This window comes from Balearica regulorum, chromosome 4, assembly GCF_011004875.1.
Source record: "Balearica regulorum gibbericeps isolate bBalReg1 chromosome 4, bBalReg1.pri, whole genome shotgun sequence".
In the NCBI taxonomy this organism is placed as follows: Eukaryota; Metazoa; Chordata; class Aves; order Gruiformes; family Gruidae; genus Balearica; species Balearica regulorum.
The window spans coordinates 54,088,666-54,106,860 of NC_046187.1; the positions used below are offsets into that span (position 1 = coordinate 54,088,666).

The following is an 18,195-nucleotide window of genomic DNA, read 5'->3' on the forward strand; positions in this document are numbered from 1 at the left end:
AGTTGTGGAATAATTTTACACTGGAAGTAGAAACATTTGTCTACTGCAAAGTGAGCAGAGTAATTACTGGAAGTATGCAACGTAGTATTAGTTTTGGGGCTAGATTCAGCCACAACGTAACTGTGATGTAAACTCCACTGAATTCTAGAATTCTGTTATGATGAAGGTAAAAAATGGCTAGGTGTTGATAAAACGAACGTAAGTGTTGGGATTCAAAGTTGGGGAATGAGTTTTTTTTCTTAGAGTCAAAAAGTTTTTTGTTCAGGTTTTTTGTTTCTTTGGGTTTGTGGGTTTTTTTAATATGCACACAAAAAAAAAAAGCAGGAGTTTAATTTCAACACCTGATTTATAACTAAACAAGAAATCCTGCTGGAGTGCTATCTCCTCCAGCCCTTATTAGGAAATGCGGTAATTGCTCACTCTTCAATTTTCATTAAGTATTATAATGAACTACCACAATAGTAGGCAAGGGAGTGTGAGAGATATGCTCAGCTGTTATTCATCTGATGCTCAAATACCTGACAGTTTTTACTGTGGTTACTGGAAGACTTAATTTAAATGGTATTAGGATAAGGCTTTTATTTTGGAAACCAAAGCATAGGTCAGTCATGTCAGTCTTTTAAGTGGTTATTCTAGAAAATACTACACCCCATTGTTTTTAATTTTTAGAATATGCTTAAGTGCCTTTCTCTGTCATCGTGCTGATCTGCTGAAAACAGACACTCCTTATGGTTTCCTGATTAGAATAAGGAATACAATCCTGTTCAGCATGAAAATAACTTTTATTACTAATGTCAGTTGCGGGCATTAAACAAGGTCTTGTATCGATCTAACTGCAATTTCCTTCCTTTTTTTTCTTTTCTTTTTTTTTTTTAACGTGCAAATATTAAGTTCTAAAAAAAAAAATAAATGTGGTAGCATTTCAGAAACACCAAGTCAGAATAAACCTGTGTGGTGACAGGGGTAAGACTTTTAGATTGTTCAGCATCCCTGATAATGCAAATTGTCAAGGAGTTTATAGTTTTCCTTATGATGATTAGTATGAAATGATGCCTTTGAATACAAGGCTCTTCATATTTTCTGCTTAAAGCTTTTTCTGTATTTATATTTAAATTTCAGTTTTGTTTCCCCTCCGCAAAGAGTTTTCAATACTGGTGAGCCCAATGACACCAAATTGCAATTGAGTTTCACAGCTGTGAATGAGATTTCTAGCTGACTTCATTTTTACATTGGGAAAATTGGAGTCAGAAGAAATAAATGTTGAGAGGCTTGGGAAAATCTACAAGGCAATGAGTGTTCAAGGCATTTTCAGCGAACTGCTGAAGCAAATTTAACTACAGCTTTAAGGTCAGCAAAAATTGAAAGATACAGAAAATAATGAAGGTCTTTGGTCCCCAATCAGCTGCTGTTCTTCCTTTCATAGATGTTATACAGAGCACCTCCGCAGTTGGTTAGCACCCGACCTAGCCTAATGGATTTACTCCCCCCCCAGTTATGTTTTCAGTTCTTTCTTTTTTGTCATGATATAAATAAAATCTTTCAGAATTGTGCACACCAGTACTTAAGAAGCATGTACATGTGTACTTACATATACATACATACACATATGTATGCATATATATGGCTGTTAAGCACCATACAGGTGGATGGGTTTATTTGGCATAAATTTGTCATCCATTTTTTGAAAAAAGTTTCTTCTAATTTATGGCTCTTCAATAACCTGGAATTCACTTTTCTTCCACATCGTGCACTTTTAGGCCTATGTAATGGTGGAACATAAGATGGAGTGCTGCTCTTACCTCTCCTACCCTCCCATCATATGATTCATATCACAAAACGAGCAGTTGGATGGTCAACTGGCTTTTAAGCTTATCATTTCCCTTCACTTTTTTCCTCCTAAAATAATCTGCATTGCTCTTTGCACCTCTAAAGCTATGGACTAGAATGCGCTGTCTTTTGTGGCAGGTGGAGCTTTTACTTGGTCATATTCCAGGTCTCTGTAAAACAAAACAAAATCTCTAGTACTATTCCAGTAAAATTTTGATTGACTGCCTCTACAACATAATAGTAAAACATGGTAGATTTCTCCTCCAAGTTGTGCATTTGCTAGCAGCACGGCAATATGGTGACTCAGTGGGATTTGGGACAAGCAGCATTATTTACACTGATGACAACATGCTACTTCCCTGGTAAATGTCAAATGGTGTGAATTTGGCAGGCTATCTAATGTCCTCCCAGAAGAACAGACTGTTTTCTTAGGAAAGAATGATAAGGATAAAAAACACTATGGTAGAGTTTAATAGGAAAATATTACTAAATTACCACACAAACAATTTTCATGTTGCAGCTAAACAGTAAGCAATGCCAGGCTTTTGGTTGCTTTAAGCCTTCCAATTTTTGCATGAGTTTTTGTTTGAGTTAATTGAGATCTCCCAATTTGGGAAACCAGTGCTTTCATACAGCACGCCACTGACCTTCCTATACATTAATTTACATATGTCTCCTTGAAGGTTTAATAGTGTTGTCATGGAAGGCTCTAATCTTAGTCTTGCAAAATTAACAGTGAGGCATAAAGATGTTTGTTTACTGTTCACTTTTTATTTCATTATAGTAATACCTCTTTGTTGTATGTTTCTAATAAACAAAATTCTTATGTGCGATTTTAACACTGCTTTGATTGCAGTACCCTTTTCAGATTGGTTGTTGGTTTTTTGTTGTTTGGTTTTTTTTTTTTCCCTTTGGTTGGTTGGTATTTGTGATAGGTTTGTTGGCTTTTTTTTTTTATTTGTAACTGAGATTAAATATTCAAAATGGTGATTAGGCACCTAAAAGGCTTAATTACTATATTTCCCTGGGTAGGCATGTACAGAACTGACTTGCTGCTTCCAAAGTGTTTGCCATGCATCTTAGGTGGAAAAATACCTACTCCGTTTCACCCGAATGGCCAGCATGCCCATTAGATACAGCCTCCCACAAACCCCACCTGGGAGTCTGAGCAGGCTGGAGTCCTGTCCCTTCTGTCTTGCAGAATTGTGTTAGTAACCAGACTGCTAGGTAGTCTGTGGGATGTTAACTTCCTATTGAAGCTGCTCTTATTATGTTAAATCATTTACATGGTGCCAGGGCGAAAGAGAGGAATTGATTTTGGAGCCAGCTTGTCTGTGCATGCACTGCCACAGGAGGGTGAGATCGAAGTGCACAGAATGCAGCATCTCTAACAAGGAATGAGGACAACTTGTCCTAGAATATCCGGTAGCCTGGTGGGGAAGCGCTTGAGGTGTGGGAAGCCTGCGGTGATACCCCTGCGACGGTCAGGGCGGATTTGAGAAGAGGTCTCCTATCACCAAACCTACATTCCCATCGTGGTCAGCGGGTTACTGTAGAGGAGGATAGAGTCTTTTTCTGAGTGTCTTTTTACAGTGTGACTTGGGTATCTAGCTCCAGGAAAGAGCTCAGAGCTGAAAGTGCTGGGTACAGTTGGATGGCTGCTTCTGCAAAGGCACGTAATTTAGGCTGTGATCCTACCCAGGGCATTTCTCTCCATCTCTGACAGCTGCTTGCTGGATGTTGAAGCGCTAGCTCTCTCCGCTAGGACTGGTACCAGATGGTGGTGTTGTGACTTGGAAATTCTGCTGCGAATTTATCCCTGAGAAAATAGAAACTACTGCTTTAAATACTGTAATCCCTCTGTCCCAGAGAGACGTACTGCTTTAGTGATATCCTGTGTCAAAGATTTGCTAAGGATCTAGAAAATGTCTTGACGTGCAGCAATGAACTCTCTGTTTAAGTAAACAGACGGTGCAAAAGCAGCCCTGGGACCTTGCACAATGTTGCTGTGAAGGTCTGTCGTAGGGTGAGGCTGACACAGGTCTTGTGAAGTGTCTATATATCCAACCCTGGGACTGCTGAGCTATTCTCCAAAGAGTGCTGATGTGGGTTAAAAGAATACCTCTGAATTATATTGCAAATACATGGCCCCAGTTTTAATGCGTACCAGCTTATCAGCAGTTGATGATGACTCTGCTTTTTAGTGGCCAGAGGGCCTAGAAGGGGATTTTCGGCGCCGAGTACTGCTGGTTCTCTGTTAGCTCAGGCAGTAGGAATTGCTTAATTTGGATTTGCATTCCAATATCCATCATAACAACTATGAAGCAATTTAAAATTGCAGAGACTGATTGAAAACTGCTGTGTAGAGCACTAACAGGCTGTAGGAAGATGCTTTTGAGTTGTATGAAAGAGCTAACTGTACAGTGCTGTACAACACAAGAATTTCTCACAGTGTTCTCAGCGCTTACGTACTTAAATACAGTCCTAAGGATAAAGTTGCCTCATGCCCTGGAAATCACTTTTATCATCGCTGCATTCTCCCCAGGACTTGGCATGTGACTTTTAAATACTGTTCGTGTTTGTTTTACAGATTCTAGGTTGGGCTCATCACAGGGAATACGCCCTGTGGTTGTTACCAGCTCCCTTTGTTCTGTAACAAGATGGCGAAGTTTGTCAGTTCAGTATTGTATATTGCTCTGCTGATGATCCCATTCCCGTGAATCTCAGCTCAGCTGCTGCACGTTACTTCAGTTCATGCTAAATTTGCAATCTTGACTTCATTGAAGTGCAAAATTGGCTTGCTTGTCAAAAACTGGTAATACATACAAAACAATCCAGTACTTTATTTTTTTGGCTCAAGTCAAGGCTTATGTAGGCTTAGAGAAAGTTTCAGAATTTCCACATTACGTGAGCAGCTGTTTATAGTGTGCAAACCTTGTTAAATATTGAAGAGTTTGGATTGACTCATATTTGTGCATCAGTTTAGTGCAGTAGTAAACAGCAGTATCCATCAAAGTTTAGCTTAAATGGAAAAGCAAGTGAGCTACGAATTGATTTTTGGCAATAGATTTGTAGGGGGTTTTTTTCCCCTATACATTCTGTCATAGAAGCTGACCATCAAACTTGCTCTGCAAATTTGACACAGTATTTAACAATAAATGGTATAGATTTATCGTGAAGTATGCTAACAGCATCGTTCATTGCATTATTCACGGTCAATTGCATGTGAATCCACTTGTCAAGGGAAGGAGACAGCATTAATTACCACGTTTTACACACGCCTGCAAGGAGGTTGGTTTCGATGTCCTATCTTCAGGCCAAATAAAATGGACTTTCTGCTCTGGGACTAGCAAAAGGGCATCTTAGATCAGGACTTCTTCTATAGGTAGAATTTGTACTGAATATATTTTTCCCCACTTCAGTTCTTTTAAAGATAAAAAACCCATGCAAAATAGCATGTGATGCTTAAAATTAAAGCAAGATCTCTATGCTTTTTAATACACTAAATATTTCAAAAGCTTTTTGCATGCTGTGTGCTGTGTGACAGAATTTGTCTGACAGAATTTGAACCTGCTGTCCTATCCTATGGTCTCCTGCCTCCCAGTAAAATATGTTTATGCATAGGATTGGAGCTTTCTAAATGTCTTCTACTGAGCTTTTTTTTTTTTTTTTTTTGGTTGCATGGACTAATAAAATATTAATTTGGATAGAAAGAAGGAGTGATTATTAATCAGGCTGGAGTCTGCATTTCCCTATGTTTGGTCAATTCTTTGGCTTTGTTAGTGTGGTCACTTCTCTACCTCTGGCACGTTGTACCTTTTAGTGTCCCTAAATCAAAGTCTTGGTGGTAAATGTTTGAAGTGCCATGGAGGCTGAAACTTAACTTTCACTGTTGCCAATCTTGGCTCTTAAAAATCAAATAGGAGACTGGTGCTGTAGATTCTCAGCATTAATGTAACCTAGCCAACTACAGAGCTTTATCCAATGAAGATGTCCTACAATTATAACAAAATATATATTCTTAGATTATTATCAGAGCTCTTGAGAACTTAGTCTATGCATGGACAGGACTTGTGCTGTCAGATCGCCCAGGATTTGGAAACTCATCCATAGCGTTGCTGCCAGTTAAGGTTCAGAGGCTGAATTTTCCCAACAGGATCAATAGCAAGAAGGTTTCCTCTTGAAGGAAGATACAGCAAAGCAAAGTACTTGCAACTTCTGTTTTGGTGGTGGTTGTGAAGTGTAGAGTTGGTTAGACCAAGTCAGAATGATAGGCTATTTCAAAGGAAGGGTGAGGCATCATTTATGTAAACAGCAAGTTGTTATGTTTCTAGAAAGACAATCTTTATGAAATGTATTGTCTGGCATTGCATGCTGTAATACACTGTGTTGTATGGTAGCTTCCAGCATTCCTGACCTACACCATTTTAAATGTCTCCCAAAAATCTCAACTGAAGTGCCTCCAGAAAATCAGATCCTTTCTCAATCTAGAGTGAGAATGTTAAGAAATATGGACTTGGTATTTCCTGTGGAGCCCCATCTGGACTAGCACAGCAGCTCTCTGTTGGCTCAGGATAATTCAGTGGATTCCCGACTTGGCCTCAGAAAGGAATCTACTTGGACAATCCCTTCATTTCTTGCGTTGCATTTTACTTTGGCTTCCATTTGATTTTCAAGTTTTATTTCTTGTTTCTGTACCTCCAAACTAAAAGCTACTGATAGGCAGTAGGTTTGTGTTTCTTGCTGTTTTCAAAAAGACTAAGTAAAATAATTTTGGGAGGCAGCAAGTGCTTTACATATGTATATAATTTTGTTGGTCATATTGTCATTATTGCAATATCCTTTTACTAGGGGTATGCACCATAGCTGAAATATCTGTGGAATGTTTTGCTTAGTACAAACTGAATGTCGCATTGTTCTATGTTTTGCAACGTAGTGATTAACCTGACTTCTGCTGATTTCAAGAGAATTTGGTTCATTAAGGCTTGGCCATGGAATCAGCCTTCTTTAATATTTTCATTAGTGACCTTGGCACTAACCTTCAGATGATGTAGAGTTGTAAGATAGCATCAGTACAGAGGAGGGATAGACTAATGTAGGAAGAAATGAGTTATCTTTAGAATACCGAATTGAGGAATATATAGGGGTCATATGTAGACAAGCAATAACAAGAATTTTTGCTAGAAACTCTTCAAGTGAAGAAACCAAAAAGAAGAGACATCTGAGTTCTTTGAAGGAGGAGAACGAGCTATTGTCATGATACAGCCTTGAGTAAGGCAAGTGCAAGAAAAGGATATATGAAGTGAGGTGAGGGGCAAAGTGCTGGTGCTATGTTGTGGTATCTTACAATGTTATCTATTTAGGCTTTGTGTGTACATTGTGATAATACAAGGAAACTGGGTTTCTTTCTAAACTTAAGATTCCTGAAATATTGGAAGTTTTGTGTATCAGCGGCAAGAAAGAGAATGCCCAGTAGACCTTTCAACACTTACATGCTTTGATCATTTGAAATAGTATAGATAATTTTGTTCTAGAATAAACACTGTAATGGGACAATAGTGGATTAAATAGCAACAGGTCTTATTTGGTCACTTAGATGATGGCTGAAGTGGGGGGAAGTGGTATTATGCAAACATATCAATGGAAACAAGTTCCCACTGAAGAAATGGAGATGACTGGAATGTGAGAAGGAACCTGGCTGTTACCTGTTTGTCTTACTAGTGTCTGTGGTTGATGATGCACGGAAGGGAAGAATACTGAAGTGGCTGTTTGAAAACAGATGACAGTACAAGTAAGCAGGAGTGTTAAATGATGCCTCTGTGAATTACGCTTAATCCTCTGTTCTACGCTTGGGGCCATTCCTTTATGGTTGCGCTTGGAGTGATTGAAGATGTGGTACTTCTGTTCTCCAGCAGCACCGCCTCTAAGCTGCTGGTCTAATGCAGGCAGAGAGCAGGAGGGAAGCGAGACATGCCTTAGTTCCAGTGCAGATCTACTTTGCAACCCCTGTCGCAGCCCGTGGGCTTCTGCTCTCCAGGCACTGCTTGAGAGCTTTATGATGGGAGAATCTTACTTGAGCAAAGCCAGGCTGTCCAAGGATCTGCATGGAGAAGGTAAAACTCACCTCCTCTCCAGCTTCTCCATAGCACAGAGCAGTTGTTTTGAACAGTGAACATCAATGACTTGCATCTGCTTAGCTTTGCAAGCCTCCTTCAGGTATTACCAAGTCTTTAGTAAATGCACTCCTGTCCTGACTGTACTTTATAATTTCAATTTAGCAGTCTTGAAAGCAGCTTTACTCTTCTTGGGTCATTGACAACCCTAGTGTGAAAGTATCCAAATTGCACACCTGTGTGTACTTCTGCACTTCCCAAAGAGTGACTCAGGCTTCTCTTTCAAACAGTACAATTAGTGTTTCTTTCAGGAAATACCAGTTTCCTCTGGTGTTTATTCCAGTCCTCTGCTTCTTTGGATTGCAGATGCAGAAAAATAAAAAGGATTGACATGCTTCTGTGCAGGAAGGAAAACTGTGAAACCTAAGAGGGATTCTTTGATATATCAACCATGAGCTGGCAAATACATCAGCCATGAACTGGCATATAGCTGTGGCAGCTTCAGATAAATTCAGGCCAGCAGTGTTGCCAGTGACTGATTTATACTGCAATTAACAGGATTTGGGACCAGCATTCTGGCCATGATCGGAGTACTGGCGATGTCCAGTGACTCTTGATTTTTTTTCTAATTATTTTTTCAGATTTTTTTTCAGGTCCCATTTCTATGTTTCCTTGTGCAAAACAGCTAAGCACAACTGATGTAGCAGACAGGCATAGTTGTTGCTCTTCTCACTACTCAAGGTACTAGTACCTTGAATAATACCTGAGTTGTTCTCCGTTACTTCTCTGGCACTTAGCTGGAGAGAATTGCTGTTGGATGAAGGAGGGAAGAAAGATTGCTGCCCACGTTCTCTCCCTTTCCTTGTGCTGTGAGCTTTGGCAGGGTTCTCTGGTAGGGATGAGGGGAAGGGGAGCCAAAGGCACAGTAGGTGTGGTGCAGGGCAATGCTTGGGAATGGTTATCATCAGAGAGGTGCAAAACATGTGATTTTTGATACATAACAAGTGATTGTTTGGTCCTGCCTGTATTTAGACCAGTATTGCTGCTGTTGAGCGTATGTACGCTATCTGCCATTAAATCTTTGTCTTTTGGAAAGCAGCGAGTCTTTGCACAAGATATATTCATGTATTATATCTAAAATATAACATGCTTTATATTATATTTTAGGTGCAGGGCTAAAGGTTCAAAGGTCTGTTCTTCAGGTACCCTTCCAGAAGGAGGTTCAGGAGATGTTAGGCTTCCTCTTAAATGCAGAGAAGAAAGGGAGAGCCTGAGTCCCACTCCCAGAAGTCAGTAAATTATTAAACTCTGCTGCATTTACCATCCGTACTTCCTTATCTGTATTTCAGTTTCTCATCCAGCCTAATAAGTACTATTTGGCTTAAGTATATCTTTCAGAAAGACATCCAGACTTGCCTGAAGACATCAAGTGATGGAGAATACACTACTTTTCTTAGTTAATTAATGGAAAAGAGTAGTTGGTGAAAGACTGATTTATTCACTGGTTCAATTGCAGCTGGAGAATTTATTGCCTGTGGTTGATGTGGAAAAGCACTGCCTTTGTTTCTGAAAGAGCCGCAATGTGGTAACTTGGTTTGGTAAATACTTGCATTTTAATAGCATCTACTCTAGAAGACAGACTAGAGTTCCTAATACATTGTAGTTACTTTTCTGGAGGTATAAAGCAGAAGTAAACCATCATGGCTGGTAACTTGTGTCTAGAATGTTTTTATATCATCGGAGAAAGAGGTAAACATCAGAGAACTTTGTTTTGAGCATGAGCCTGGAAAAAAACCCCAACTCTAAGCCAAGAATTGTTAGCCTCATGGTATTAAGTTTACATAGGTACCACATCACATGGAGTGTGATGCATCACATGTGTTCACCCTGGTATTCCAGCCACAGGTAAAAAGAGCTCTTGTTTATCACTTAAATACTGTTAAAGCTATTGTCGTGAGTATGCGGTATCTTTGTGCTTCAGGATCAAGCTACTGTTTATGTTTGTGAGTATTGCTATGATAGTGCTTGATTATAAAATTTCCATTGCTTTTGTTCAAGTGTTTATTTTAAGAACGACTAGTAACTCTTTTTGTAAACTTTGCAGAGTACAGATGCCAATTCAAATGTGAGGAAAAGAACGAACGCCACAGTACAGTCCGAAGCTGATGGTGGGAGTCGAATTGACACAAGGCACAGCTCCATCCAGCCTCCCTCTGTAGCTCAGGGGTCTTCTGACATTATACCCCACTCCCTTCCTGCATCAAGTCCCAACCCTTTCACACGCATCAATGCATCAGAGACATTATCTTCTGCAAGAGCCACCCCTCCAGCTCCTCCTTCTACCCCAATTTTAACTGGATTTGTATCCCAGCATGCCACAGCTGGATCCCCTTCCATTCAGCATTTGCTTGGATCTAGACTGGAGCAGATTCAGACCACCACACCTAATACATTAGGAGCATCTGCAAAGCCATCTGCTGTCACACCACCTGCTCCCCCTGCCTCCCACTCTGGCACGAGTAAGATAGACAAATATGCACGCATTTTATTTCCTGTTACCTTTGGAGCATTTAACATGGTCTACTGGGTGGTGTATCTATCCAAGGATACCATGGAAAAATCGGAAAGTCTAATGTAGTTTTGCTGCTATGTAGTAGTTCCTAAATTATATTCACAGTTGATGCAGAGTTTCTTCTTTTGAAACTATTTAAAAAGGTCAATAATTCTTATTTATAAAAGCTGTGTGCTACTTTCCCGTTGTAAAGGCTGGAGTTATTGGGGATAATTAGTTAACTCCTACCAGAGTAATGGGTAACAGATTTGTCTTCCTCCCTTCAGCTAGCAGTGAACCATCACTCTGTTCAGACAGACTACTCTGGCTACATAGATCTTGCCTTTGGGAGGAGCATGCACCTGAAACAAACCAAAGGCAGAGGTGCACAGCTGTGCAGTGGAACACATCTTGACTGCTAGGAACATGCATGTTGATTATTATAAATCCCTGAGGCACCAGCACTGCTGTCTGGACACAGCATTGCATTCTCTGAGTGCAAGGCCCATGTCCTCGATATTTTGACAGTGCTTGCTAGGAAAGGACTTTCCCTGCTAGATCAAAATTGGCAAAAGGGGGGGAGGTGGGTGGGAAATGAACAGTGGAAAAAGAAAAGAGAGGCCAGCCTGGGAGAGTGCAACTCCAGAAAAGTTATGCAAAGGAGTTGTAGAGCTCCGTGTATTTTTACTAAGTATTATTTTGCGTTGCAACCTGGGAAATTCTCACTTCAAAATAAGAAGGAGTGAACCTTGTAAAATCTGAAATCTGATGTAATTCTCAAAATTGGAGTTTTTTCTTTGGTAAGGTGATCTTAAGTGTGTGATTCTTCTTTGACCTTGCTGACCAGCTTGAGTGGATTTATTCCTAAATTACATCCATTGCGGTAGAGGAGGACCAGGCCCACAATGTTCAACTTTTTATTTGCATTCTTTGTTCTTTCCTTTGGATGTTTTTGGGGTTTTTTTCCTTCTTTTTTTTTCCCCATATTTTTCAGTCACACTCCTCTGATTTCCTTTGAACACATACCTCCTCCCTTTCCCCCTTTTATATAATGTTTGAGTCAAGTTAAATTTTCAACACAGTTTTAAAAGTGGCTTCAAAACTAAGCAAAACGAATATTCCTGTGCTTTGATGAGTGTGGCTATGGCACATCTTTGAGTGAATGAGAGACACCCTTTTGTGAAGGTATGCTGTGACATAAATAAGAAAAGAAAGTTTCTAGGTGGAGCCTGGGGGAGACACAAGGTTTATTTATGGTCCGTTTGTTTCTCTTACACTATGGCATAGATAGGTGCTTTTCTTAGGGGTTCAAATTGCAATATGCAAGCAGGCAACTTTGTTAAAGAATCGAAAAGTTTAAACCTGATAGAAAGCTTCATCAGAAATGTTCTTTTCACCAGAATGGGTGGAAGATACGCTGGCAATAAATCTGAAAGTGTTTGCACAGATCCATCTGGCTAGGCAAATGGTTAGCATTTCTGCGCAGGTGACAAGTGAAAATCAAAGGCCAAATTCTCAGCTGTGATCTGGCTGTGCCTTTGAAGAGTCTGGAAGTAGTCGAATCTTCTTTCAGTGGACTAATCCTTAGCTTCAGTTGATTGGAACAGCAGATTGACCACAGTCCGTGGTCAAAGTTTTATGCTGGGGGGAAGATCAGGTGAGTCTTGAGTGGTCTGTGCCCAAGTAATGATCAAGTGGCTGATGGAGACCGCGAGCAGCTGGGGTAATTGAGGACATGCATGAGTGACCTAGACTCCTTTGGGATGAGAATCAGAGTAAAAAGACCCCAGAAGGTGAAACTATGACTGTATCTCTGTGCCTCTTTCTGTCTGTCCAAGTCTTGTAGCCGGTTCATGGCTGAGAGTCAGACCTTGCAGGACCTGGGAGACTGCAAGAGATGTATACTACAGCGTGTAATATGGGTCCCAGGCTGCTATTTCATGTATAGCATTGGACTGTTGATGATAGAATGCAAAGGATGTGGGAATGTCGTACATGACTTTATTATGATGTAGTGATATCAACAGTAACTCTTTTTTACTTAAGTGATGCTCTCGAGAGGCCAGGTATGGTCCTTCTCTTTTTGCCTCTTACATCTAGAAGGAGCCGGAGCTTACAACACTTGTTGGAAAACCATTACACGTGCTATGGCACAGAACTGGAAATGGAGCATCCATACAAGATGTCTAACTGCAGTAGTTTGCATCTTTAGATGTATCTCTAGGAGCTGTAGCTGTTTCTTCCATAATTTGGTCACGTTGTTGCAGATTGTCAGAGTAGAAGATAGTATACAAGAGATTGTTTGTTTATTTTGTTAAGCCAGAGGAAACAAAGCTAATTCTCTGGCAATTATTGATCATAATTACGCAAATGATAAAATATTTCTAGTATGAGGAACAATGGCCTTCTGTGTGTTGAGAACGTAGTGTTTGTGCCAGAAGTTACTGAAATTATTCTTTGCTTTCCTCTCTGATGAGAACCAAGGATGTTTTTTCTCAGACAGAGCTTTAAACGATTCACTAGAAACAGCTGTCTCTTCCTGCCACCCATCCCTATATACTGACTGTATAATCAGCTTTTTCAGGGCATTGTTCGGTAGGATCAATGCTGGTTTAGGCTATTTGACCAAGATCGATCTATATGTGCTACTTGGATTCATTTGTAGTTCCTGTTTCATTTCAAAGACTTGTAAGGAGGGAAAAAGGATTGCAAAAATTAATAGATTCCAAATATTTATTTATTTGCTTCCATTTTGGAAGAAATTTTTAATGATACCACAGTAAAAAAAAATCTATTTTTAATCTGTCAGTTTGTTTCTGAAGTACCTTCTGACACTTGCATGCCTACACATTCAAAATGAGATATAAAAAAAAAAATCTCATTATGAATATAGGACTAATTTATTGTACTGTGCTATGATTTTGTATTACAGCATATGAAACAATTACTATAACTAGCTTTCCAAAGTACCTATAGACAGAATTTTTAACAGGGATTCTGCTTTACATTTAATCTCCTTGTAGAATGATCAGAAACAGTAAAGAGCCTGCAATATACTCAGTAATACTGGCAGGTTCTGAATACTGTGTAATTCAGAAGCACAAACAAGAGCAGGAATATGCTAAATATAATGGCCCAAATGTTCAGTACTGGTAACTCAAATCCTAAGGGAGAATGTTGCAGGTGTCAGTACAGTGACCAAATGGCTTGCTAGGGATGGTTTTGAGTGAGATGAACTCTACAGGAGCTGGGTTTTTTTTTTCTTTTTTTTTTTTTCTCTCTTGACTTTGTCAGACAATCTTTTTTTTTTTTTTTTGTCAGTACCATAGTGATTTAAAACTAACCAAACACTTCAGATAGATCATCTCTATCAACAGGAAAGGAAATTGGATAGAAAGCCAAAAAACCTTACCAGGAAGCAGAGAGAGATCTCCACTGACTGCTGTTTCCTCGGAGACATTGTTACCAACAGCAGAACTCCCACAGATTGCAGTGATGCAGCCCCAAACAGTGACACAGTCATCTGAGAAAACCACTTAAAATCTCAGTTCAGGAAGATTGCCTTCACGGGAATTGAAGTGTATTTTATAGTCAGCTGTGAGCAAGGTCAAATTTCTATCAGCCTGCTATTAACAGGTTTGACTGTAATAGTGAAAATAATGAAGCCTACCAAGGTGGCAAACCTAGACCCTGTCCCTCCATGGTGACCTGAGCTCTTAAGAGCTCACCAGCAGAACTGGAGTCTATCTTTCCTCCTATAAAATGGGCTCATCTCCATCAAGTGGATGTTGGTGGCACGTTTCTTCTCCCGTGTGTCTTTTAAAGGGAGAAAAAAAAAAAAAAAGGCAGATTTTGTAAACTGTTTAGTCATCCACTCTACCCTGTGATCAGGCAAGTAGACCATGTGATAATTGAATAAAAGAGGTAAATAATTTAATAAAGAATGTGACTAGAGCTTTTCTGTTAATGGGAGCTAAAAGTTATTGATTACAGAGGGTTCAAGCATAGCCTTTGACATCTCATCGTTTTCATAATTCAGGATGGACCTTGCAAAAAATTTGGGGAAACTAAGTGACTGTATGTAATAGGATTTAACCAGTATTTCTGCAGAAAAGTGAATGAACTCAACTTTTTAATATACACAGAGTTCTGTCTCCTTCCACTTTCTTGCATACCTCCTGTATGTCCTTTGGGCACATTGTACCTTACACTGTGTAGCACCGTGTCTGTGTACAACGTGAGAACATCAGAGTGTGCAGTGTATATTTACCCAGTTTATCCAAAGCCTAACATTCCCATCTCCCTTGTCCTATTGGAAGTGGAGGGAAGGCCAGAATGGCAGAAATGACAACACAAGTTGTATAAGAGACACAAAATGTCCACAAATTGGACATTTTCCCATAGATGGAAATGTCTAGGAAAACAGGAGATTTCCTAGGAGAACCTTTCTCAGTGTGAGAAGCTGGAACATGGTTTCTGTTTCCACTGTTGGGAATTGCAATACAGACAGCTGACAAAAATTTACCCTTGGATTTATTTAATCCTAACATTGAGTATTGGATTAGCAAAATGGCAACCGTAGTGTTGAGAAGCTGGGTGAAATATAATGTTTAATGGTGAGATACATAAGGCCAAGGATGATCAAAATTTTAGAACTATTACAGCATAAGGTTGGAGGAACAAAACTCTCTAAATAAAATTTCTCCCTCAGTGAAAATCCAGAGGGTAAATAGCCTTAAGGAGGTCAGTATAAATACCACCCACTCCCCCCTCCAAGCCCCAAAGAACTAGGAAAAAATCCAGGAAAAAAGAAACCCATTAAGTGACAATAGCATCTTTTTCTCCCAAATGTTTTTTATTTCTTCAAAACCTCATATGTATTTTACTGTGTGATTCCCAGGTAAGTTACTTACAAGGACCTGTACTGGTATTTACTGAAATCAATACATGGTTTTTCATTGACTTCAGTGCACTTTAAACAGGAAGTCTACTGGAAGGAAAAATGCACCATTTTGAAAGAGTCTGATATGCATTAATTTGTACAGTCTTCATTTGTAGGTCTCTCCTCAAAGTCACGATGTAGCTTTTTTGGAGAATATGTGTGTGGTGAGCAGTTTCAGCATGTTCTGAGTAAATCAGACTCTGAAAGTAAGTTTTTGCCACATCCCAAGGAAGTGAGAGTAGTGTGAAGTACAGGGCACTCTGAAAAGATCTCTCTCCACTGATGTTATGTACTGTGTTCTTAACTGGAGGGAATGAAAAACACAGTTATTGTAAAATTAGTAGAATTTGTAAAACATACTTTGTTTTCACATGAATTTAGACAATGCAGTAGGTATTTATTTCAGAATTGACTAGCATTGCCTTCCTGCCTGTACCTTAATGCATGTACAAATATCTTTTAGAACTTCCTTATGCTTTTCATATTACTCCTCTAGAAAGGACTTCAAAGCGAACCAGTTACTGTCCACTGCGGTTCACTATGTTTTGTGGTCATAATTCTATTTTCATTTTCTTGTGCAAGAGAGACTGAGAGCGTGATGACTTCTTTAAAATAAAAATAACAACAGCAAAAATAAAAAGCCTTGGAGATTCCCTTTTTTAGAAAACCATCCAAATTCCCATCAGTTATTGAATGCTCTTTTTAAATAATGGCATAGTTTTAGCATTTAAAAATAGTAATGTGATCACAGCCTGGATGCATATTTATATGTATCCATTCAAATAATATGAATCCCCTGAATTGTAAGGGAGGCAGACTCAAGACGTGCTTGCAAGCAGTGTTGTTTTGAACAAGACTTTGTTCCATTTTCTGGCTGGAAAGCACCGTGTGAGGTAGGTTGTTTTAATTATCTTCATATCTTTATTTTCAAGAAAAAGATCCTGAGGAAAAATACAGTATTACTGAATTAATCCTCAACTAGCACAGAGATCTAGATTGTTTCTTGCCGGTGGTCTTGCTGTTGTTGATCTCCTTCAACATTTGCTGTGTGTTTTTGTGAATGTTGTATCCATGTTGCTGTTGACCGACGTAGCACTCCACGGATGATCTGATGGCATAAAGAAGCATTTAAGGAAATAATCATTATCTGTGAATATGTTTTTATCCTTGGAAAAAACTTAGCTGGAGGTTGGTAGAAGAAGCAGGTGGCAGTATGAAGCACTTAGCTGGACTTCTGAGCTCGATGCATTGCAAAATTCAGTCGAGTACTGCTTTGTCTTCCCTCATCATCTTGTGCTGGTGGCTCATCTCCATGGTAAGTAAAAATGCTCAGGGATGGAGGACTTGAAGTCAAGAACATGTACAAGTATTTCTTTAAAGTGCTTTCTAAGTATGAGATAGTTGAACCTTTTTACTAACGGTAATTTCGTAGTCTGCTTTACCGTCACAAGCTTGAAAATCTCCCATTCTTCTAGAATTTACCACATCTTGAATAATAACATACTTTAAAAAGGGGTTTTTTTTCTGTATGTACATGCATGTATGTACATTATTAATTTGTGGCAACATTCTTTGGCACCAAACCAGTGGTGGAGATTTGAGGAATTTTAGATAACCAGAGTTCTTGTAGAATTACATGAAAATACAATTTCATGTTATAGATACATGTCTTTTCACATCAGTACCAGCAGCACATTCATGGTGGAAATGAATCCACTTGTGCAAAATCCTGGCCTTGGGTGTTTAACCCATACTGGAAGAGCTCATGAAGCATATTGGGCAGGGCAGGACTCGGGGCATGTTTGCTGTAAGAGGAGGAATGGAGCTGACGTATAGTTTGGGGGTTTGAGCTGGGTTGGAGCTGACGTGAACCCATGAGGATTCTCATCCTGCCTCCACTGGCATTGTAACAGAGGGTCTCTCAGGCTTTCTTGAACCTCAGGTACCCTCTGTAGTCATTTTTCCTCCACAAAGGGGATTTTGTGAATTACTTCAATGACAAATAATGGGGAAGAAAAAATAAAACCACAAGCAGGTCAGAATTTATGAAAGAGCCCAAATCAATAAAGTTATTTGAAGAGAGAGAAAAGGAAGAGAAGGGAAAACACGAGTAAGGATGAAAAATTTAGTTTCTTGCTACCAAGCAGTTATTTTAAGATATGTCCTATTAGAGGTACTAGAACAGCATCTGGCAGGAAACAGCCTAGAAATAATTATTTCTTCATTATAAGTATAATGAGAAAGTAATAAAATAAGTTGCTAATGTCCTCTTAGAAACATTTGTGTTCCATTGAAGTTGTTTTCATTAAAAAAGGGTATTTTCATCATCAGCCAGGAAGAATTAGGAGACAGAATGGTAAGGGAAAAAGATTTTTATTATTACTCTTTCCCTCCTTTCTAGAGCATTTCTCAACAAAAAATGTAAACAGTAACTTTTTTTTTTTTTAATCTTTCTGGGAGTCCATATATTTAATTTTCAGTAATGAAACACTTTGGAACTTTTAGCATTTAACTTGCTTTATGTTTAAGAGACTGAATACAAAGATTGCTGCCTCTGATTTAATTCAGTTACAGAAGGGAGGGGTGTGTTGAAGAAAAAAGCTTTCATTACAGTAACAGCCAGTTTTTGGAAGTATCGTGCCCTCGTACTAAATCTGAAGACTTCATTGCTGGTACCTGAATTGATTGGGAGTTTTTAGTGCTGAGCATTTCTGATAATCTGGTCAGTACTACAGCTTGTGGGCTGCAGCTGCAGTTAGAGT

At 39.2% G+C, this 18,195-nt stretch overlaps 1 protein-coding gene across 1 annotated transcript in view; it reads left to right on the top strand.

Annotated features, from left to right (window-relative positions):
- GABRA4 (gamma-aminobutyric acid type A receptor subunit alpha4) overlaps nucleotides 1-17,881 on the top strand; it is a 43,854-nt gene extending 25,973 nt beyond the window's left edge. The window contains exon 9 of the mRNA XM_075752222.1: nucleotides 10,045-17,881. Coding sequence (XP_075608337.1) covers nucleotides 10,045-10,578 — 534 coding nt within the window. The 3' untranslated portion in view covers nucleotides 10,579-17,881. The remainder of the gene's footprint in view (nucleotides 1-10,044) is intronic.
- The last annotated feature ends 314 nt before the right edge of the window (nucleotides 17,882-18,195 follow it).